Source organism: Diabrotica virgifera, chromosome 9 (assembly GCF_917563875.1).
Source record: "Diabrotica virgifera virgifera chromosome 9, PGI_DIABVI_V3a".
Lineage (NCBI taxonomy): Eukaryota > Metazoa > Arthropoda > Insecta > Coleoptera > Chrysomelidae > Diabrotica > Diabrotica virgifera.
This window is the reverse complement of record NC_065451.1, coordinates 188,505,507-188,531,013: the sequence shown is the minus strand read 5'-3', so window position 1 is coordinate 188,531,013 and position 25,507 is coordinate 188,505,507. Positions and strand designations below refer to the sequence as shown.

General features: G+C 32.3%; 1 protein-coding gene and 1 pseudogene across 1 annotated transcript; one reads left to right on the top strand and one right to left on the bottom strand.

Moving 5' to 3' along the window:
- Window positions 1–700: 700 nt before the first annotated feature.
- On the bottom strand, window positions 701–4,576 carry LOC126891598 (uncharacterized). Its single transcript, XM_050660777.1, has one exon. It carries the CDS (start codon window positions 4,574–4,576, stop codon window positions 701–703), a length of 3,876 nt encoding a protein of 1,291 aa, XP_050516734.1.
- Window positions 4,577–19,412: 14,836 nt separating this feature from the next.
- LOC114334962 (uncharacterized) lies at window positions 19,413–22,514 on the top strand (annotated as a pseudogene).
- Window positions 22,515–25,507: the final 2,993 nt, after the last annotated feature.

The following is a 25,507-nucleotide window of genomic DNA, read 5'->3' as shown; positions in this document are numbered from 1 at the left end:
AAAAAAGAATTTGTTCCATACTTTACGGACACAGTGTATAATTTACATGTTCTTCTTCTCTCACTCGAAAACGTCTTACTCTTATGCGTCCATCAGTCACACCCAAACAAAACCTCGATTCATCACTGAAGCAAACAAAACCCCATTGGCCATTCCAGTTTTGTCGAACTCTATAATATTCTAAGGGTACGAAAATGCCGAAGATACATGGATGAGCGCGGTGTAGGTCGCGATCGCGGTCGAGGTTTACATCGATGACGGGCAGAACATACCAATGATACCTTCCTTTCAGTGTTTGTTTCGAACAAGATAACTTTTACTTTAGTTTTACTTCTTTATCTCGTTCTACTCCTTAACTTGCCAGGTTTCGAAGTAAAAATCAATCAATTTAGGTTAGCTGCAATTGAATAATAGAAATGCAATCAAATTTAGTTCTTTTTTACAAATTTTCCAACTTTTATTACTTTTTCTCTGACACTGACAATTATCAATTTTTTATATATAAATAGCTAAATAGGTGAGACTTAAATACTAACTTACAAATCGTAGATAGCCGACTGAAAAAACTACCTGATTTGACTTGTTCACTAACTAATTTTCTAATTGTTATTAGTCCAAAGAAATGATTTAAACATACTGAAACATTCTCCCTCTCTAAGATTAATTAATCTTAAAGAAATTTACAATCAATTAAAATGAATCACAAATAACAACCAAATGAATGAAAAATAATGAAATGAATGAAATTTAAATAATTATTTAAATTTTCAATCTTCTTGACATCCGGAACAGGCATTTTATATAACGGCTCCCTCTCATGAATGAAGTTGATTATGGCCCGTTTCTCAAGTTGACTGTTATCAGCAGTTGGTAATGTCGAAATCCTTGGCCATGCTACTTTTCCTTTTCCTGCGATGATTGAAACTCTTAAGCTCCCTCTCGCATGACCTCGTACATAAGCAACGGGTGCAAACGCTTCTTCGCTAGCATCACAAAATATGTGAAGTTGGAGTTCCATACTTAAATCCACATCGTAGAATCTTAGAACTTCAAACTCAGGACTTACTCGAAGTTCTTCCAACCAGTCCTTGAAGCGGATGTCAATAACGTATGGTACTTGATCATCCCAGTCTACTTTGAATTTCCAACATAGCTGCCCGATGATTCCTTTCACTTTCAATGGGGTGAGAAATCCTAGCGAGTCGAAAATACTCATTATGAAACTTGCTAGTTGACATTTTGTCTGATTCCTATGTCCTTTTAGAATATACTTGGGTATCCTTTTCGTATCCAGCTCAAATATGAAACAGTCCTTTACTTGATCCCAAAAAATTCCGAGTGTTTTTTCAATTCCTAAATCTGACTTTAATGAAATTTGGATCGTTCCTTCCGCTCGTAGCTCTGAAGGAATTGCATTTGTAACTTTCACCGAATTGCTTCTCCATTTGACGATGGTAAAACCTCCATTCTCATGAATCATTCTAACCTTTTTCTGCATTTGTATTGCCTGTTTTTCCGTTTTAGCTCCACTCAAGAAATCGTAAATGTATGTATCTTTAATGATGGAATTAACTACAACTGGATATTGGTTTATATGTTCCTTTGCATTTAGATCCTTGGCATAGATTGCAGAGGTCGGTGAGTATGTCCATCCAAAAAACAATACTGACATTTCATACGAATCAGGTTCTCGATTACCATCCATTCCACGATACAAAAGCGTTTGGGCTGGTCGATCTTCTTTTCTCGGTGCAACTTGGTGAAACATCTGCTTGATATCTCCAGAAATAGCAAATCGATGTCTTCGGAATCTCATAAAAACAGCAGCAAGTTGTTGTAGCAGATCGGGTCCAGTGTAAACGAAGTCATTAAATGACTTTCCTTTACTTTTAGCAGCTGCATCAAATACAAGACTTGGCTTTTTACTCGGGTGAAAGGCAAAGAAATGAGGTAGGTACCATCGCTTGTCTTCTTTTTCGTTAGGGTATACTTTAACCTTCTGGAGAAATCCAGCTGAGATATATTCTTCGAAATTGGTAGTGTATAACTTAGCAAAAGCTGGATCCTTATCGGCTTTGCTTTCCATGGTTAACAGTCTATTTCTTACCATTTCTTCAGACGAAAGTAAAGGTAGAACATCATTTTTCCACAGTAAGCTTGTTTCCCAACAGCCTTGTTTCTTAATCGTTGTTTCTTCCAAAATCTTCAAAGTTTCCACATCCTCTTTTGACATCGGTGTCGCAGATTTGAATGTTGTACAATCTTCGGCTGCAATGAAGTCACTCATGACTTCAGAGAGATCTTCGTTGTTAGTTTTCTTGCAAGTGAAAATAGAGAAATTTCCTTGTTTTTCTACAGTTACCAATTCACCATTTCCAGCAAGAGTCCATACTAACTTTGTTTTCACAGCAATTGGTAGATCAGGAGATTGTTCAATGTAATCTCGTGACAGGAACAAGGAGATATTATCATTTCCAATTATCAGTGATGGGGTTGCATTCTTCAGTGATGGGAAAGGTGCTCTTCGTAAGTACGGATACTTCTTCTTTAGCTCTGAAGCAGAATAGGTCTGAGACGGCAAGTTCATTACTGGGACTGTATGACACTTCAAAATGTAAGTCTTTGCATTTGGAAAGTCGCCTGAGATCTCTATTCTCGTTGTCATTGATGGGTCCGTGTTATCTTGTCCGTTGAACCATCCAATTGAAAGATCTCGCCATCTACCATCTATACTAAGTTTCTTCACATTTTCTTCCAGAATGAGAGCCTTTTGAGCTCCCGTATCAAACATAGCAATGACGGAAATTGTGGTTCCATTAGTTCCTTTAAGTTGAACAGGGGCATACCATAATAACGTTTCTTCAACTTCATCGTCTGTATCTGTAACTGCTGATCCCTGATGGTAGTGCATATGAGTAGCTGGTGGGGCTGAAGGAGGTTGAGATTTTGATTGATCTTGAAGGATAGCTTCACCATTTTCTTGAACTTCATCGAATCTTGAATTATCATGTAGGGATGTATGATGCCTTCCTCTACATCCTTCAACTTTACAAGTCATTCTTAATTTGCAATTTTTGACTGTGTGATTTTTCTTTAAACAGCGAAAGCACATACGATTCTTCTTTACAAACTCGTCTTTTTCCTTAATTGGTAGTGCAGAAAACTTTCGACAGTCACTTACATGATGATTTTCAATTTTGCAGTACACACAGTATTCTTTTCGATCCGGCTTGGGGTTCGTTGATACTGTTCCAAGATTAGTCTGCTTCTTCTTTCTATCTTTGTCATTTGTATTTTCAGAAGCTGTAGTGGGAGTTGACACAAGATACGCTACAGACTGTTTTATAGAAATCCATTGTGAAAAATATTTCAGATTCTCTTCTCTTGAGGTGTCTTGTCGAAGCCAGGTGTACCACTCAGTTTCCATTTCTATCGACATCTTCTTGACCAGAGTGCTCAGGATTTCAATGGAATATAGATACTGGCTACTTTTATAAGACGTGATGCTTGCCACTAATGCTTGAACAGCGACTCCGAATTTGATTGTTGCTTCAGGTTTGGTTACTGATGGAGAAGGGGCTGCTCTTGCTTTAGTTAATAACCCTTCAATCACAAACTTTGGTTGTCCAAACCTATCTTCTAGGGTCTTCATGATGCTTTCTACATTATCGATGTTTGGTAGCAGGAATGAAACTGTCTCCAAGGCATCTCCTTTCAAAGCTTCTCTTAATCTTCGAATGTTGATTGAATTGTCAACTTTGTACTCTTTAGTTGATCGATCAAACTCAGCTTTGAATAGTGGCCAATCTTCTGAACAACCATTGAACTTTGGCAGTTTCTCTTCTTTACGAGAATGGGATTGTGTAGCAGACACCTGTGAAATCGCTTGAACCATCAAAACGATTGGGTCAACTGGAACATTTTTTGATTCTGGTAGACACTTCACTTGTGGTATTTCTTCCACTTCAGTTTGTATGTTTACTTCATTTGAAGGATTGGTTTCGACGACTTCACCATCATCATCAGATTCTAAATACTGGTCTTCGGCAATTGATTGTCGAATGGCTTCAGCTTTTTTCTTTTTAAGCTCTTCAAGATCCTTAAGCTCTTCTTCTTGAACTAAACTTAACGACTGAAAGCCTTGTAGTTTTAGCTGAAGGTGCCTCAATGTCTTCTTACTTTCTTGCAGGTTTTTTTGTACATTGACTAGCTTCTCAGCATCATCTACACTCAGGTCTTCTGGAGAGATCTCTTTTAGGGTTGAAAAGTCCTCAGAGCATTGTTCAACCTTCTCTTCTTCTTCTATGATCTTAATTTGTAATTCAGCAATCTTTTTCTTTGTCTCGGAGTGTTTGCCTCTTGAAGCGTATTCTTTTTCAAGGGCAATTACGGATTGGTTACTGCTTGTTGAGTATACTGATGAAGCTCGTGACAATGAGCTTCTTCGGCTTGAATTGACTTTTGGTTGTCTTACTCTCACTGGAGTTGGGGCATCTATTGGATTTCCAAACTCGGTGTATGTCATTCTTGGAGGGGGTCTTGATATACGCTTACTTTCACCTTCGCTTGCTGACATCGTTGTAAATAGTAGTTTACTTTTGAACTTAAAATGACTGTTTCCTTCCTCTGGAGAGCAGCTAACCTCTTCTTAATTACTTCAATTCCCTGGTTTCGGCACCAAAATGTTTCGAACAAGATAACTTTTACTTTAGTTTTACTTCTTTATCTCGTTCTACTCCTTAACTTGCCAGGTTTCGAAGTAAAAACTAATCAACTTAGGTTAGCTGCAACTAAATAATAGAAATGCAATCAAATTTAGTTCTTTTTTACAAATTTTCCAACTTTTATTACTTTTTCTCTGACACTGACAATTATCAATTTTTTATATATAAATAGCTAAATAGGAGAGACTTAAATACTAACTTACAAATCGTAGATAGCCGACTGAAAAAACTACCTGATTTGACTTCTTCACTAACTAATTTTCTAATTGTTATTAGTCCAAACAAATGATTTAAACATACTGAAACAGTGTTATTTGCGGTTTACATATAACCAACACTTGTCTTAACCTGATTACAACAAAGAATGAATAAATGCACCAGCCGTATCTCCGACGAATGTCACATGGTTTAAAAACCACCAATAAACTTTAATTTACCACGAGATCAGCAGCTCGATCACGATGTAAAACAAACTATTTTGTTTTGGCATCGACATCGCTGTAAACCGCGATGATAGGTCGCGAGGGTGAATGAGTGATACATCCTTGGTACATGCGATCTCATAAGAAAATGAAGGTTTGTTTTGAAATCAATGTAGGGACCGCGATCGTGACCTAAACCGCGCACATCCATTTATCTTCGGCATGTACGTACCCTAAGGCTTTGCACACATGTGGGCACTTAAAACCCCTGTTTACCTGTTAAACTAGCGCCTGCATGTGTACGATACAATTTGTTCCTTGGTAACTTGAAACTTGTTAAGGTTTATTAGGTAAAACGCAGCGTTCAGCGCCCGCATGTGTACAGGCCTTAAGCGTCGAGACTTATGATGTGGTATCACAGGTAACACCAAAAGCGAACGGTAAGTCGATCTTTGCTTAACTGTTCTTAAAAAATACTGGATCCTTGTAAAAGGTATATTTAAAGACCCCACTAAGGGTTACATCACTAAAACAAAACGTTTTCGGATTAACAATTGATCCATTATCAGTGTTTAAAAGCCCTAAAATGATAAGTATAACTTGATTAATAATAGTACATTATATACCGCGGGACTGAAGTAGTACATTTAATCCTGAAGGTAAAGTTTATGGCCCGACCGCAGGGAGGGCCATAATTTACCTGAAGGATTAAATGTACTTCAGTCGCAAGGTATATACGATACTTTTCGTACTTCCGGTATGATTTTATTAATTATTTCAATAATTTCAATCAGTTTTTTCTCTCTTCAACTCATTTAATAAACTGTCTTTAAAATAAGTTACCATAGTAACATTGCGTTGTGACAGTTATAATTTAGAAACATTGTCATTACTAGTGTCATTGTAAAGAAACATTGTTATTGATAATTATTGGTATCATGAGTGAAGAAGGTGTATCTGATATTGATAAAAGAGCAGCCGAAGTAGGTGAAGAATTGTTACCACCGAAATCTAGAAAACTATACGAGCAGCAGTACGATGCTTTTAAAAAGTGGTGCCGCTTAAAAAATGTGAGACAACCTACTGAAAATGCGCTGTTAGTCTACTTCGATGATATATAGATGACGAACTGTCACAATATTAATTTGAATATTAACGTTAATTACCATTCTAATTAATTATATTTTTCAATAAAATATCCCTTAAATTCGTTTGTTTGTGATTTAATCGTTCCGGGAGTTTCGTCAATATTTAATCCCGGAGGGATTAAATGTGACACTTTAGTACCTGTCACAAGGGAGTGAAGTTGTCACTTTAGGCCCGGAAGTACGAAAAAGACAATATTGTAAAAGTTGACTAAGTTTAAGAATTGATAGAGGTCATACTTACAATAGCATGCATGCGTGAGCAACTAAAATTTTTGTGATTTATGGTATACAGCCAGCTACAGGAATTTTATTTTCCTCGTGGATTTTTGTCACTGTTCTTACCTTTCCTGCAGGTGCAACTAAATCATAATATCACTTGCCACTATAAGTCTAAGATGGAGCAAATGACGGCCTTGCAATATTCTAGGACGTCTAGACCCTCACGTCGCTTCCTCTGTAAGAGAGGAATAACATACTTTTAAGAATGTTTTATGAAAGAAAAAAATGTTCAATACATATTACCTAATGGTATAAAATACCTCGTATTTTTTCACAGTTCCTAAACTGCAGCTGGTAGATCTTCAGATGTAAATCGCCGTTCCCCAAGTCGCGTTAACCGAGAATATCGTAATATTTATCGACAGTTTTTTGAGACAGTTACCCTAAAACTGATATCTGATGTATCTGGTTCCTGATCACCGTTATCGAAGTTGGCCAGGAACAGCAGTTATCGGTGATTTATAAATCACGCCAACTGAATCACCGGTGGTCAAATCACGTCCCATTACTGTGATTTATACACAAACTGTTGAATTTTTTTTGCCATCAGTATGTATACCTATCCCTATTCTAGAAAATGAACAATTTTAATTATATCTTACACAAACCTTCACGATATATCAAAATAAGTATTAGAATTTTTATGCAAATTTTATAGCAAATATTTACATTTTCCCTCGACAAGCCCATAAATATAACGTTTAACGAAATTTACGACTAGGTCTATATCTTTTAAACGCACAACTCGATATAACTGAATTTTTCGAGCAGTGTATTACACTTCGCAGTACATAAATCACCAGTTATTCCCTGTAGCATGCTACGAGTATTTTTCGTCACTTTAGAAAGCCTATTCGTTGCGTGATGGTATTTAGTTCTTCTACAGTAAAACAAAATCACGTTGTTCTATGGCGTGGTAAATATTCCGTTTTTAATCACTAATTGCCGTTGTCTGTTGCTCTGTCAGCTATCGATGTCCTTTCCATTTCTGAGCCCTAACGCCACGTCTAAAAATAGAATAAGGGTAAAAGTTCAATTAACTAACACTTTTAACAGGTCCCGTTAAAGCGATCGTGTAAGGGTAGCTATTATTATCTGGGAAATTGACATACAAAGGTAAACAATAAAACATTGGCTGGAATTTATCTAATAGGAATAACTCTGCAATGAAGACGAAAAAAGTAATATTTTCTATTAAGTAGGAACATATAGGAACATTAGTAGGAACATTACAGTTAACTAATTATATAGTTAGGCTGCAATAGGATAATTTGGTAACATATTTTTCATTTGGATATGGATGCTGTATTTTTGGACAATTTAAAGAATATTTTTGACAGTCATTTGTTGATGTTATCCATAAGTTTTCGTTATGATCCGAAGTACTTGAAGATGTCCACATTCTCAATTACAGTATACTCAATAATAAATTGGATGTTTGATGTTTGTATCAATTACTGATTTAGTCATTATCATGCATTTATGCCTGGTTTCACCAACAAATCTTAAGCTTAAGACGTGCTTTAAGCTAAGCTTACGAAACATACGCGTTATACTCTGGGCTAATTAGCAAAATACAAGGAAAAGTTATTTAAATACCAGCAATTTTATTGCTGGAATCGAATCTTATGAGTGTGTATATTAATAATATAGGTATGCAAAGTCCGCAGATAGTGTGCTACTTTTTTTATAAACCAAATGGCACCAGAAAATCGTGTTTTTTTTCAATTTTTGCTCTATAACTCAAAATATTTTAACTTAACACCAAAAACACCCAAATAAAAATTCACCGTAATTAAATTTTGCACAGAGACGTGTTTTTCCCGATTTACCTCGATGAATTGGACTATTTAGGCGGCCTCAGGAATATTTTAAAATTATAAACAACTTTTTGGCTTATAAACAAATGGAATATCTCGGGAAATATTAAACCAAATTAAATCATGAAAACGGTATTGGTAAAAACGCGGCAGGACGCTTCTTTTAAAAGAAAAAACTTTTAATTCTGATGAATGGTTCCTGAGATACAACCGGTCAAAGTTGACCGGCATTTACGGCAAAGATATGAACAATAGGATCATAATTTTCAAACCGTCACCTTTTTATTTTTGTCCTCTTTCTCCACACCAATTTTCATATCTTTAAAATACTGATAACATCTATTAGGTCTGGATCCCGCGTATGAAAAAAAAAGTTGATTAATAGCAAGCTGAAAATTTGTTAATACCTTAAGGGTGTCTAGTCGGACAAACCTTGATATATGGGAACACTGGAACAGGGGAAGTTTTAATTGTGGAACAGGTTAAAAATTTGGAACGGTCAGACCACGAAAACGGCACATGTATTTTGTCCGACAGAACAGACTTAAACTCTCCGAACAGAGATTAATTTCTAATGCAAAAATCAGACTGCTATTTATCACCAAATGGGCGTTTTAATGAGTGGAAGATGTAGAATATGTCAAATGACAGGAATTATGACAGGTGATAAATAGCAGTCCGATTTCTGCATGAGAGTTTAATCTCTGTTCGGAGAGTTTAAGTCTGTTCTGTCGGACAAAATAAATGTGCCGTTTTCGTGGTCTGACCGTTCCAAATTTTTAACCTGTTCCACAATTAAAACTGCCCCTGTTACAGTGTTCCCATATATCAAAGTTTATTCGACTAGACACCCTTAAGCTATTAACAAATTTTCAGCTTGTTATTAATCAACTTTTTTTCATACGCGGGATCCAGACCTATATTATTATAATAAAAACTATCGACATTACGAGTGAAAATTGCCAAAAATAGCAAAATTCCAATCAAAAATTAGGTTGGAGAAAATGTAATCTCAGGGCCGGTTGTTCGAACGCTAATCAGCAATGATCACTATCAAATATTTAATTACTGTCACCAACTGTCAATGTCAACTTTGATTGGGTTGCTGAAAACATAATTGATTATAATTATGAGATTAGTTAATCAATTAACATAACAATTATTAACATAATTGATTAACTAATTTCATAATTGTAATCCATAATTATGTTTTCAACAACCCAAACAAAGTTGACATTGACAGTTGGTGACAGTGATTAAATATTTGATAATGATCATTTTTGATTAGCGTTCGAACAACCGGCCCTAAAAGTTCAAAATCGGTATACGTTAAAAAAATGCATTTTCTCGGCTTCCCATGTAGCAATTTTCTTCATTCTTTTTTTTTTTACAAAGTAACTCGAGTAGAGCCATCTAACTAACGCATTATAGACCAATCAAGTTAGTAAAAACTAAGCCGTTTTTTGACATAATTGAAAAGACGAGGTTTGACAGTTGAAATGTGTAGTATGAGATATTATAAAAAGGCTACCATCTTCGGATTCATCAACTTTTTAGTGGAACATTTTTTAAATAAACAATCAAAACGTCAAACTTAGTTTTTTGCTCATAACTTAAAAACTTGTTTATTTAGAAATTTGACGTCTACAGGTAACTTTTTCAGAAAAAAAAGATACATCGAATGAGATACACCAAATTAAAATCCGTTAATAAACAAAAAAGTTATTGCAAAACGGACGACAAAATCACTGTTTTTGAATATTGTTAATAACAATTTTATTGTTTATTAAAGTATGTTTAAATATACCTAAACTTGAGGGCATTATGGTGTTTGAATAGTGTGCAAAAAATTGTCCAGATCTGTTAAATAGTTTTTGCAAAATTTAATTTGTTTATAAAATTTTTTGAAAAACGAGCTAAGTTCTGAGGATGGTGCAGTTAATATGGCTGAATGTATCTCAATAATCAGGGACTCATTTCCTTCGTTAAGATGTATACTAATACCCTATGAAAAAAAAAGTAAAAAAAATTACATGTACGTACACAAAATTAATTGTTAATAAATAGCAGTTTTTAAGCTTATAAACAATTACAAAAATTTCGTAGAAATTAGATCAAATTAAATGGCAATAAAAAATACTGAAAGCTGGTTAAAATACACAACTTCTAAAAAAAATTTTTAGGTCCTACGACCCTTGGGGTCTGAGATAGCCCCTTTTTTTGAAAAAATCACTGTTACGTTAATTAACAACACTAAGATCTGAAATTAACCAATCTTTTATAAGAAAAGTCAAAGTTTTTAACAAAGTTTTTGCAAGAAAAAAATGTTAAAAATTGTTTAAACAGTATTGTTATAAAGAAAGAGTATTTTGCGTTCCGACTAAAGTAAAAAAAAAATGATGGGCGCAGCCGAATGAGAATAAATTCGCGGACTAGCATTCGCTAGCGCTAGACCGTTGCAGCTCATTTTTAACATTGACAGTATACCGGATTTAAAGCTTAATATTATATTTATATATTTTGGTAGAAACTTGAATTTTATGAATATTATTATGTTGCACATTTATTTAGTAAAATTATATTTTAAATAAATAAATTTAAAAAATAACAATAAAAAGGCCACAAAGTCAAAATATGCAACAGAAAAAAAGTTACGCCACCTTATAGACGAGTGGTAAAAAAAAACGCTCATTTCTCGAGATATCAACCACGGTGTGGTGAATGGCTAATTTTGGTCTTACTTTATACTTTTTATAGTGCTGAAAACGAAAATGAGTTTTATTTTGAATTTTAGATGGGGAAACATTTTCAAAATCGCAATTTTACCCTAAAAATAAAAAAAAGATGAAATCACGTTTTTCTTAAAATTAAAAGTTACACCATTTTTTTTCTATAAAAAATTTTGTTCTCTGTACTCTAGATTTTAACTTAAAATTAATTAAACAGCTAAATTTCAAATTTTGTTACTCAACTTTTGCGATTAAACTTTGCAATTCAAGAATCTGCACCTTTTACTTCAAACAATTTATAACTTTCTTTATGGCAAGACAGAAATATTGAAGCAGGTCCCATTGTCTTCAGAAAGGTGAGAAATATATACTACAAAAATATCAGAAAAAAATATTACAATGGAACAGAGTTGTAGCAAATTAAACTCAAAAAACGTGATTTTTTTTTATTTTTAGGGTAAAGTTGCGATTTTGATAATGTTCCCCCACGTAAAATTCAAAACAACCCTAATTTTAGTTTTGAGCACCATCAAAAATATAAAGTATGACCAAAATTAGTATCAGTATCTCGAGAAATAAGCTTTTTTGGGGTGTGCCGCTCGTCTATAAAGCCACATAACATTTTTCCTTTTGCATATTTTAAATTAATTTTTTTTTGGAAAACTTCTTCATAAAGTATATTTTATTTCTGTGTTAATTAAAATTATAAACTAAAAAGTTTGTCACTCAACTTTTTTAAGTAAACATGAAACTAACGAAATCTGATGACAAAATGTTTAAAAATGAACAACTTCTCTTTTAACGTGTTGAGTCATTTTGGACAAATCTCATTGTTATCTAAATGCTTCGAAGATAACACAGTAAAATTTTCAAAAGGAAATATTTACAGCGACCAAAAATACAGTGAGTTAAAATTGAAAAATCATCAAAATTGATTTTTCGCATTTTTGCATAAAATTTGATTTTTAAACATGTTCCACTAATTCTAGAAAAAAATTAACTCCATATTCGGATTCAGAGACCTCGAAAACATAAGGAATGACGAAAATTTGTCATTCACCTGAAAGTGGATGTTTGTGGTCGGGATAACTTAATTTTAATAGTTGCTGCCGCATGCCGGTCGCCAATCGCGCCCACTATTCAGTCAGTCGACTACGCCCGCTATTTTTTACTTTAGTCGGAACGCAAAATACTCTGTGTTTATAACACTCCTATTTAAACAATTTTTAACATTGTTTCTTACTAAAAACTTTGTTAAAAACTTTGACTTTTCTTATAAAAGATTGGTTAATTTCAGCTCTTAGTGTTGTTAATTAACGGTAACAGTGATTTTTTCAAAAAAGGGGCTATCTCAGACCCCAAGGGTCGTAGGACCTAAAAATTGTTTTTGAAAGTTGTGTATTTTAACCAGCTTTCGGTATTTTTTATTGCCATTTAATTTGATCTAATTTCTACGAAATTATTGTAATTGTTTATAAGCTTAAAAACTGCTATTTATTAACAAATAATTTTGTGTACGTATATGTAATTTTTTTTACTTTTTTTTTTCATAAGCTGTTAGTATACATCTTAACGAAGGAAATGAGCCCCGGATTATTGAGATACATTCAGCCATATTAACTGGACCAGCCTCAGAAATTAGCTCGTTTTTCAAAAAAATTTATAAACAAATTCAATTTTACGAAAACTATTTAACAGATCTGGACCATTTTTTGCACACCATTCAAACACCATAGTGCCCTCAATTTTGGGTATATTAAAACGTATTTTAACAAACAATCAAATTGTTATTAACTATATTCCAAAACAGTGATTTTGTCATCCGTTTTGCAATAACTTTTTTGTTTATTAACCGATTTTTATTTAGCGTATCTCATTCGATGTATCTTTGTATTCTGAGAAAGTTACCTGTGGACGTCATATTTCTAAATAAACAAGTTTTTAAGTTATGAGTAAAAAACTAAGTTTGACGTTTTGATTGTTTATTTAAAAAATGTTCCACTAAAAAATTGCTGAATCCAAAGATGGTAGTCTTTTTGTAATATCTCATACTACACATTTCAACTGTCAAACCTCGTCTTTTCCGTTATGTCTAGTAAAAACCTAACTTGATTGGCGTATTATTAAATGTCAAAGTTGCTTTTGTTTTGTTATAATAAATTAATTTATTTATTATAACAAAAATTTTTAATTTTTTTAAATAAAGATTGTTTAAATAATTATACAGCTTTCAAATGAGAATATTTGTGTTTTTAACGTTAAAAGGTACACTTGTAGTAAATTTATCTAAAAAAAGTCTACAACTGGAAAACATATGTAGTTTTCTTTTCTTATAAATAAATGAATCTATTATAACAAAACAAAAGCAAGTTTGACATTTAATAATGCATTAGTTAGATGGCTCTACTCGAGTTACTTGGGAACAAAAAAAGAATAAAGAAAATTGCTCCATGGGAAGCCGAGAAAATGCATTTTTTTAACGTATACCGATTTTGAACTTTGAGATTACATTTTCTCCAACCTAATTTTTTATTGGAATTTTGCTTTTTTTGGCAACTTCACTCGTAATATTGATAGTTTTTATTATAATAATAGATGTTATCAGTACTTTCAAGATATGAAAATTGTGTGGAGAAAGGGGACAAAAATAAAAAGGTGACGGTTTGAAAATTATGATCCTATTGTTCATATCTTTGCTGTAAATGCCGGTCAACTTTATCTGGTTGTATCTCAGGAATTACTCATCAGAATTAAACGTTTTTTCTTATAAAAGAAGCATCCTGCCGCTTTTTTACCATTACCGTTTTCATGATTTAATTGAGTTTAATATTTTTCTAGATATTTTATTTGTTTATAAGCCAAAAAATTGTTTATAATTTTAAAATATTCCTGAGGCCGCCTAAATAGTCCAATTTCAATTCTGTAGAATATATTAGATAGGTACAGTGCATTTTTATACAAAAATCATAGTTATTCTTATGTATCATTATTATTGTGGTTATTACAGCGACCGCAAATTTTTAATTTACAATTCAATTGTTGCTAGACTGTTCACTCACTTCTCATCGGCTTCTGGAATTACAATCTATACGAAAGGAACTTTTATATTACCAACTTATTTAATTATTGATAAACAATTATTTATGTAAAATTTTAGTTGAAAATTAAAGATTTTGTTGGAAAAACCCGCATTTTCCGAGGAACCTTTATATCGAAGTAAATCGGGAAAAAGACGTCTCTATGCGGAATTTAATTACGGTAAATTTTTATTTGGGTGTTTTTGGTGTAAAGTTAAAATCTTTGGAGTTATAGAGCAAAAATTGAAAAAAACACGATTTTCCGGCGCCATTTTGTTTAGAAAAAAAGTAGCACACTACCTGCGGACTTTGCATACCTATTTTATTAATATATACACTTATAAGATTCGATTTCAGCAATATAATTGCTGGTAAATAACTTTTTCCAAAAATGGCCTATTCTCCGATAATCTGCCCAAACTATTATTATACCATTGGATCGATAAGAATCGAAAATTATGGTGCAAAATAATTAAACTTCATTCGGTAAAGCAAAATAAGTTAAATCTGTAAGCTGAATTGGTCTAAGCTGGAACGTAAGATTTGTTGGTGTAACTAGACATTCATTTTCTTCAAATTCATATTAAATTCGTATTCATGATAGCATTCATTATGGCGTTGCATTAGGTTCAGTAAATCACTGTTACATTCCGTAATTATTACCATGACGTCTGCAAAATGTAAGTTATTCAAAACTTCTCCATTGATAGATATACCTTCTATGGAATATGAGAGCGCTTCTTTAAATGTTGTAGACCTTGAAGAGTAATGGCGACTGCACTCAACCCTGGCGGACTCCTCTCTGTATTTTAATATCCCGGGTATTCTAGTTGTCAACTCTCACGTTAGCAGTTTGATTCCAATATAGATTAGATATAACGTTCATATCACGACTGTCAATATTTTTGCTTTTAATAACTACAAGCTGTTTATATTGAACCATATCAAATGCCATGTCAAAGTCTGAATACATAATTACATGCACTAATTCATGTCTATTGATCTCTGGACTACCGCTTTCAAGCCGAATACAGCATCCCTTGTTCCCATACAAGTGCATGAAGCAGTATATACGAAATTTAACATCTACAGCAAACCCTCCTCGAAAACTCGACGTTTAGGTAGAATTTTTTCCGCTCGGAATTTTCATAAATTCCAAAATTTATGTTTAACTTCTGACCGGCATTTTCCTTCTACGGACGTGGACTATAATTTCAGTGATTTTGTAGAAAAGCTTGTCTGTATCTTAAGCTAAATCTATAATATATTCCGCAAAAAAACTATACAACCATCTCCCTTTACAACTTAAATCTGCAAGATCTTTCCACAAGTTCCGTAAAATGACAAAAGCTCATTTATCTAAAAGACCATATTATTCAGTAGAAGAGTTTCTTAATGAATACTAAGAAATTACAGCAATGTATAAGTAACTAAAGTATATTTGTCTATACAGGGTGTCCCGGAAAATAGTGCGTTCCTTAAAGGTATAGGTAGAAGGCACCATGTAAAACAAAAAACTCTTATAACATTTTTTTCTAAATGCAACCGTTTGACCAAAAAATTAAAATACATTTTGGTACGCAAATTTAAATCTGACAACTATGTGCGGTACGCAAATTTAAGCATAGACAGTCCCATGTAAATAGATAGAAGATAGATAGTAAACAGATAGTTTTAAAGAATCCTGTTTAGTGTCAATGCCGAAAATGTTTTCGAATCGTGAGTGTATTACCTATTATTACGTTATTACGTTGATTATTTATGGCAGATCACTAAATGGAGAGGCATACTATAACTAATTTCTTTCAAAATGTTTTGGTTTTTGTGAAATGGTGTTTGTAAAAGGTTACTTGAAACATCTATTCGGTATAATAATTATTTTCAAGTAAGTACAACTTAGTTATTTCAGTTCACAAGCAGTGGTGTCATGGCAAAATTAGCAGTGCCGGAACGCACTGCTAATTTTTGTTTACAAAACCTAAATTCTCTATTTATTTTTTTTTCTTTTCTTAACCAGTGTTAACAAGTAAACAAATTACTGAGACATTATCTGGTGTATTTAAGTTCCACTGTAAACTATTAAAACTATGTAATTCAGTTAAAGCCCTCAGCAATACTCAGCATTCAACCCATTTAAACCTTACTAAATACATAATACTAGTTCAGTTAAAAGATGTGTTTTTATGTTAAAAGATGTGTAATTCGTTTAAAATTATGAAATAGGTATTTCAATACATTTCAAAAGAAAATAATTTTAGTAAACAAATAATAAATACATAAGTATGACCTACTATTTAGTCCTGTCGCCAGGGGGAGTACAACGGCCTCGTTAATTCAGATGGACTTACTCAAGTTTTTTTTATGTATTTTGACCCGTAGAACACGAATTTTTTGGGTAACAGTTGATCCGGATGTCGATAAGATTGTTATAGACCAAGAACTTGAGGAATCAAATAACAGCGATTTTTGGCAAAACAAAACAATATTTTGTATTTTTTGGGCCATTTTAAGTAAAAAATATTTCTACAAGTTTTTTCGTAGGATGCACAGTTTTCGAGATAAACGCGGTTGAACTTTAAAAAAATCGAAAAATTGCAATTTTTGAACCCGAATAACTTTTGATTAAAAAATAAAATAGCAAGTCTGCTTACCGCATTTGAAAGTTTAAGTCAAATTATATCGGTTTTGATTATTTGCATTGGTAAAAATTTATTTTTTTATTGTTTAACAAAGCTATAAACACGTAGGGTTTCCCGTGCTTTTACATGCGTTTTAACGCATGTAACGTAGAAATAGTCTTGATTGCACTAGTACCTATTCTACCTACTCGTTCGATTTTAAATGAGAAATCATAGAAACATCACTCACGCACTAGTTGTTTGTAGCTTTGTTTAGCAATAACACAATAAATTTTTAGCAATGCAAATAATCAAAACCGACATAATTTGACTTGAACTTTCAAAGGCGCTAAGCAGAATTGCTATTTTATTTTTTAATCAAAAGTTATTCGGGTTTAAAAATTGCAGTTTTTCGATTTTTTGAAAGTTCAACCGCGTTTATCTCGAAAACTGTGCATCCTACTAAAAAACTTGTAGAAATATTTTTTGCTTAAAATGACCCAAAAAATACAAAATATTGTTTTGTTTTGCCAAAAATCGCTGTTATTTGATTCCTCAAGTTCTTGGTCTATAACAATCTTATCGACATCCGGATCAACTGTTACCCAAAAAATTCGTGTTCTACGGGTCAAAATACATAAAAAAAATTTGGGTAAGTCCATCTGAATTAACGAGGCCGTTGTACCCCCCCTGGCGACAGGACTAATTAGGTTGGATTATTTTAAATACTGTAAATCACAATCACAAACGAGTTCTTATTATCTGCTATTATTCCGTAGTGCGTACGATGTTGCCAGTTTATTAAAATTTCCAAACATTAAAATACAGGTATATGGAAAACAATGTTAACTTTTTTTTGGAAACGGTTAACTTTAGAAAAAAATGGTATAGGACTTTTTTGTTCCAAATTGTGTATTCTATCCATACCTTAAAGGAACGCACTATTTTCCGGGACACCCTGTATTTGGGTGTCACATACAGTAGCTTAAACTTATTAGTTCATTGTTTGTGTTTTATTATATGTTGTATGTTCAATTTTGCAATTTATAGTAATTTTTCAATATATTGGTTTTGTTTTTTGCTTCACTCTTTTAACTTGTTTATATATTTTTTTATTGATGATTTTATCTAATTTCAGAAAATTGTATTTGTTATTGTTATTTATATTTTTTTGTTACTCTATGTTAAGCTTTGTCCATAAAATTGTATAATTTTCAGTGACAATAAAGCATATTTCTATTCTATTCTATACAATTTATAAATCCAAATTTTTTGTTAAATATCACCGTGTCATTTGCGTATCTTAGGTTATTGATACATTCTCCGTTAATTTAAATTCTGGCTTCAACATCATCCACTGCTTCTTGAAAAATTTGTTCAGAGTAGAGGATGAACAGCAGTGGTGATAATATATATACCTGACGGACTCCACGTTTAATTTTGATATCGTTTGATTCTCCTGCCTCTGTCCGGATAGACGATGTTTAATTCCAGTAAAGATTGCTAATAATTCTAAGATCACAGGTGTTTATTCCAATATTTGTCATATCTCCATCAGTTTTCGTGCTTTACTGTATCGAACACTTTATGGTAATCAATGAAGTATGCATAGGTATCGCATTTTACGTCTCTACATCGTTGGAATAGCATATCGCGCTTGATGTATAATTTTTGGAAATAATTTTAAAATATGGCCCATTAAGCTGATGGATGGTCCGGAAATCACTGCAGGATACGGATTTTGTTTTCTTTGGTAATGTAATAAACGTCGAAATCAGCCATGTTCTTAGTCTTCATTCTGCACATTTCCAACACAGTTGGACTGATTTTCCTGACTCGTATAAACTTCTTACGTTCCATGTTCAAATTTTCGAAGCTATAGTGTTATTCTTATTTGTTTTGCATGGATTTACCTTGATGACAACCTGAGAGGTCCTGTCGCCTAAATCTAGTCTAATTTAATTCGTCGCATCCAATTAGTGGAGGTGTAGTTATATTATAATACTCATATGTCTAAACCTCACGTTAAACTTTACTCAATGTCAATAATCAAGTAAATATGAACTAGATTGATATTGACTGGAGGAGTGCGTGATTAACCAAGAGTTTATTGTATTACAACCGAGTATTGCATTATTAACCAAGAGTTTATTGTAATACTCTTGGTTAATCACGCATTCCTCCAGGCTCCAGTCAATATCAATCGAGTTCATAAGCGTATAAAAGCAAAACCAGACATTTGACATTTTTTAAAAAAATGAGTATATATGGATCCCTTATGTAAACATTGATATAAATCGGGATTTTCTGACTCTTAGATTCATAAACACACATTTGAATGGCATTATTCTAGTTTAAATTTAGCTTTAGATGCAAAAGCAGACATTTGTGTACACTTTTTACGTGCAAAAGCAAACATTTGCCTTCAAACCAATCCGGATGCGACTTCTTAGTCACGTGCCGTCATGTTTGTTCTGTTTGTTATTGGGTTTATGTTTTGTTCTGACTTCGTACTCACATTACGATCAAACGTGGTAAACATAGGTTATGTATTAGTGCTAATGAAAATAAACAATTAAACATTGTAAATTAACCATGGAAAACATTATTATTGAACCAACTCCAGCAGGTAAAGGGCGAAAAACATTGGTAAATAAGGATCAGTGGAAACGAGCAATAGCAAAAATACAAAGGTATTCACATTAAAGTTTTTGTTTAATAACTGATTGAATTATATCATTTTCAAAAATGAATAACCATTTTCAATTTCGTTGCAAAACGAAAACACAGCCGAACCATATTCTAGTCCAAATCATTATATCATTTTCCTTTTTTAGGTATTCTCTGCGGTGCCTTCCTGAATTTCCCAGGTGTGCTCATAACACTAAAATTCATCAAGGTACTTCGTTGACAATGACTGATATTAGAAAATTCAACGAAAGCTTTTATAGCAAACCATCAAAATCGTATCAAGATATGTTTGTATTAAAGCACTGCCTGACAAATAATTTAAAACGACCGGGTACCAAAATTAAAGAAAACGTTCTAAATAAACTAAAAACAGTCAGTGTGAAGTACACCATCAACACTTCAAGAGGGTCAATCCCTGTTTGTAAAAAACATTCGTAGCGATACTGGGTATTGAAAAAAACCGAATTAAAAGGGTATTAAAGGAGTATCATAAAGCAGGAATTTTGCCAGTAAAAAGGAGAGGAGGCGATATAGACCAGAGCGCATCTGTAAAAATTATATTTGGACGTGACTCAATTTTTTTTTGCAGAAATTGCTTGTATTGAAAACACCTCAAATAATAATGTTTGAGTTATCCTCCCTCTCAAAAAGATCCGGAACATTGTTTAAATAATCAAAATGTCAAAAAATTAAGAAAAAGTTCGATTTTGTTCTTCGGTTTTTGATTATAACTTTAAAAGTATTCATTTCCGAGAAAAGTTGTACTAACATAAAAGTTGGGTAAATAAATTTCCTACAATATAGAATTAGTTAAAAATTAAAAAAATAGCCCTGTTGCAAAATAGCAATAATTGCGAAAAAACCATACAAAAATAAATATTCGCATTTTACGTTTCTCAACCATTTATGCTACACTTAGGACCTTCATATTTCATCCAGAAAAACTTTACCACACAGTAAAACAGTACTTTAAATTTCATTAAGATCGGTTCAATAGATTTTGCAAAATAAATTTTGCAATCCAGCTTTCGCAAAAAAATTCATTTTTTCAAAATGTTACAGGACTGAAAATAAAGCAGCCAGCAAGTTGAATTTTTTTGCTTATAGAAGTATACTGTACCTTTCATTTTCAATTTGCAAAACTAAAATCGATTAACTACCACGGCGTCAGGAAATTTTTAAATAAACATTAATTATTGGTGCTACGCGCAGGACAGAGGATAGTTTGCTCTGATTGGGCATTTCAATGACCTTTGATAATGATTGATACATTTTAATTTTTATTACATTTCGATATAAATAAATAAATTTGTTTATTGCAAAATAAAAACACATACTCTATCCTTTGAAATAACACTTTTTTTAGCAAAAACTTTCTTTGTTGATATATTTTAACTTAGAGAATAAAAGTTTATTATTTTTAAACATATGCAGTTGTTTAAACAATATTTCACAAACAATAATAAAATTAGTTTGATTTTTGTGGAATTAATATATTAAAATACAACAAAATATAGAGTAAAAAAATAATACATTAGATAAAGATTGGAAGAAATTTTGGTGGAAATCAACTTGTGTGAATCGAACACCGCTGTCCTGCGCGTGGCACCAAAAATTAAGGTTTATTTAAAAAATTTCCTGACGCCGTGGTAACTAATCGATTTTAATTTTGCAAATTGCAAATGAAAGGTACAGTACACTTCTATAAGCAAAAAAAATTCAACTTGCTATCTGCTTTATTTTCAGTGCTGCAACATTTAAAATAATTGAATTTTTTTTTGCGAAAGCTGTATTGCAAAATGTATTTTGCAAAATTTATTAAACCGATCTTAATGAAATTTACAGTGTTATTTTAATATATCTTAAAGCTTTTCTGGGTAAAATATGAAGGTCCTAAGTGTAGCATAAATTGTTGAAAAACGTAAAATGCGAATACTTGTTTTTGTATGGTTTTTTCGAAATTATTGCTATTTTGCAACAAGGGTGACTATTTGTTAAATTTTTAAGCAATTCTATATTGTAGGAAATTTAATTACGCAACTTTTATGTCAGTACAACTTCTCTAAGAAATGAATAGTTTTAAAGTTATAATCAAAAAACCAATAAAAAATCGAATTTTTCTATCATATTTTGACATTTTGATTATTTAAACAATGTTCCGGACCATTTTGAGTGGGAGGATAACTAAAATATTATTAGATGAGTTATTTTCAAGCAATTTCTGCAAAAAATTTGAGTCACCTCTCAACGTCCATCTCAAAACAGATGCGCTCTGGACTAATAGAACTTCACAAAAATCAACTTTTAAAAAGCAAGCTATAAACGTTTTTATTGAATCTATTACTTGCTTCGAAACTCATTATGCCAAGAATAAAACAGTTGTCAGACGATACTTGCCTTGTGAACTAAATATATCGAAACTGTGGAAGATGTATAATTCTACAACGAAAGAACATTTTTGTACGACAATACTACATAGGTTTTGGATCACCAAAAGTTGATGTACGAGTATGTTCACAGTGTCTCCAATTTTCAGAAAAAATGAAAAAAATCACAAACCCACAAGAAAAAATAAGGATAATGACAGAACAGCGCGTATACAAACTGCGTAGTAATGCGTTTTATGTGTTATTAAAAAAATACAATCCCACACTAGCAATATTTTCCTTTGATTGCCAAAAGAATCTACCACTGCCAAAGATTACAGACCAGGCCTGCTACTTTAGTATGCAAATAAATCTGTACAATTTTACTGTAGTAACTGGACATTCAAAGGCTCCACTTAATCCTGAATCAGTAAAACCATTTATATGGACAGAAAATGATCGCCAGAGGAGTTCAAATGAGATTGTTTCCGCTGTTTATTACACATTGACAAATTTTAATTTTGATGACGGGGTAGAGAAAGTGCGTTTAGTGGCCGATGGTTGTGGGGCCAGAATAAGAATATCACAATGGTTGGAATGGTTCAATACTGGCTACAATGCTGTGCCTCACTTCAAATAAAGTGTATTGAACTCGTATATCCCGTAGTCGGTCATTCTTTCCTTCCCCCTGATCGAGTATTTGCTCAAATAGAAAGAAAAGTTAAGAAATGTGCCACCATAATTATTGATCCAGAAACTTATATTAACTTTATTAAATATTATTCCACAGTGCTGAAGATGGGAGAAGATTGCACAGTTTTTGACTGGAAAGGTGAGGTGCAAAAAATTCTTACAAGTCCTGGATCCTTTCGTTTTCAACCATCTAAACGATTATCATTTTCAAAAAACAAGAACGGATGCGTTTATGTCATAGGTGAACCATTTTATAAAAATATACTTTCTAAGCCCAAGAGCATCTGCAAGAAAGGAAAGAATATTACTCAAATCCAGTTACAACCATTGAGTGTAGGGAGGCCTTTAAAACCAGACAAAATAAAAAGCATAACAACTTTATTATGGAAACACTATGGGGTGCAATGGGCGGCTGATGAACGTCTTCGTTTCTTCAGAAGCGCTCTTAACTACCCGGAAAACACTAACCAGACAGGAAATCATCCTGGGTGTACGGAAGATCATCCTGAAGGTGCAGAAGACGAAAGTATTATTACTTCATCTGATACTGAAGATATTAACTTGTTAATTTGGTTTTTGTATTAATTTTGTACAATTCTTTTTTATATTCATTAAAAGCATTATTTTTTAAATTTAGTTTTATTTTATTACGACCCTTTTTTGTTAATATCAGACACGAAGCTATCAATGTTATAAGAAATAATACAAAATCAGTTGAGGTTCATTTAGATGCATAAGCAGACATGTGCAACTCTTAGATGCAAAACAAGACATGTCTAACTTTTAAAGCAAAATATTTTTTTACAAGCAAGTCTAATTTATGTTTTGTTTGGTAGTAACTATCTCTATCAAAGATAGAAAATTTTGGTTCAGACGCGATGTTCATTGGTGTCAAATTACAATTTTGGTAGGTTTTTTGCGTTTTACTCAAAACAACTTATATGTCAAATGTCTGGTTTTGCTTTTATACGCTTCATATAAAAAGAACCTCCCGTGATATAAATTATTATTATATTTATTAGTATTCCAACATGCCTTGGGGCAGGTCGATACATTGTTGATGTTTGTATAATAGGTTGAATAACAAATAAAATATAACGTAGTCAGATGGAGTAGCATTTATTATTCCAAATAATTAATTAAGGACTAAAAGGCACTGCATCCAACCACCAAATATATTTCCGTTACAGACGGCTTAAATGCCTGTCAAGTTAATGTTTACTGTGTTACCAAAGTTTCAAGTTTTAAGTGTTAACCAACAAGATAAAAATCTAAGTGTATAAAGAAATCTCACCACATTGTGTCAACTGTAAAAGTTTCTCTCATTAAAAGCTTTGGCAGTAACTTCTTGTCACAAAAACTCACTAACGAAATCCTCGATTGTTTTAATAAACAAGAATACAAAGTAAAGAGACTTTTGTATATATTGATTCAATAAAAACAGATTTGCTCTTCACTGGCGGTAACAGGAAAGTTTTTAAGTGTTACCCTTTCATCCCTTCACGAAGTTGTTTTGTGATCAGTGAGATACTTAGAAGTTAGGTAAGAGAATTTGTCAAAATTTGGCGAACCAGAAAATAATCCTTAGGAAACTTTAAGCCATAAATTCCTTTTAGCAGATTTTGTTTCTAGGAGAGAATTTTCAAGATATACTTTTGCCTAAAGAACTTAACTAATTACTTTTCCTGTTTTCGAATGGTTAACTCAAACATAAGCGGTTCTGTCTACGCACAAAATGAAAGTATAATTAATTCTGAGATCAGATTGAAGTTAGCTGCGTGAATTTTAGAATCTATTAGCCATAATTTAAATATCAACAGTTATACATATTTAATATAAAACGAATCTCATAATTAATTACTGTTACAAAGGGTAATATTTTGGTAGTAATATAGAGGGCGTTCAGTGTACAGCAGCCAGACATTGATGAGATAATCTGATTGATAGAAATTGCTTTACTCTATTTAGTTCACAAGTAAATATATTATCAAGGCTGAACAGTAACCTTTATACTCGGTTGTTTAAATATTTTGCGTAATTTCCAGCTAATTATCTTATAAGTACATCCCGGAATATATCCAACAGGAAACAGTGCCAATATGCACATATAGTCTCTGAAGATTATCGGAGAATAAGCCATTTTTGGGAAAAGTTATTTACCAGCAATTTTATTGCTGGAATAGAATCTTATGATTGTATATAATAATAATATAGGTATGCAAAGTCCGCAGATAGTGTGCTACTGTTTTTATAAACAAAATGGATCCCGAAAATCGTGTTTTTTTCAATTTTTGCTCTATAACTCCAAAGATGTTAACTTTACTCCAAAAACACCCAAATAAAATTCACCGTAACTAAATTTTGCATAGATACGTGTTTTTCTTGATTTACTTCGACGAAAATTTTTCCCGAAAAATGCGGGTTTTTCCAACAAAATCTTTAATTTTCAACTAAAATTTTAGATAAGTAATTGTTTATCAATATTTAAATAACTTGGTAATATAAAAGCTCTTTTTGTATAGATTATAATTCCAGAAGCCGATGAAAATTGAATGAACAGTTTAGCAGCAATTGAATTGTTAATTAAACATTTACGGTCGCTATAATAACCACAATAATTATTATACATAAGAATAACTATGATTTTTGTATAAAAAGACACTGTACCTATCTAATGTACTTTATGGAAGAGAAAATGTAATCTCAAAGTTCAAAATACGTTAAAAAAATGCATTTTCTCGGCTTCTCATGGAGCAAATTTTTTTATTCTTTTTTTGTTCCCAAGTAACTCGAGTAGAGCTATCTAACTAACGTATTACTAAAAGTCAAACTTGCTTTTGTTTTGTTATAATAAATTAATTTAGTTATTATAACAACAATTTTTAATTTGTTTAAATAAAAATTGTTTAAATAATTATACAGCTTTCAAATGAAAATATT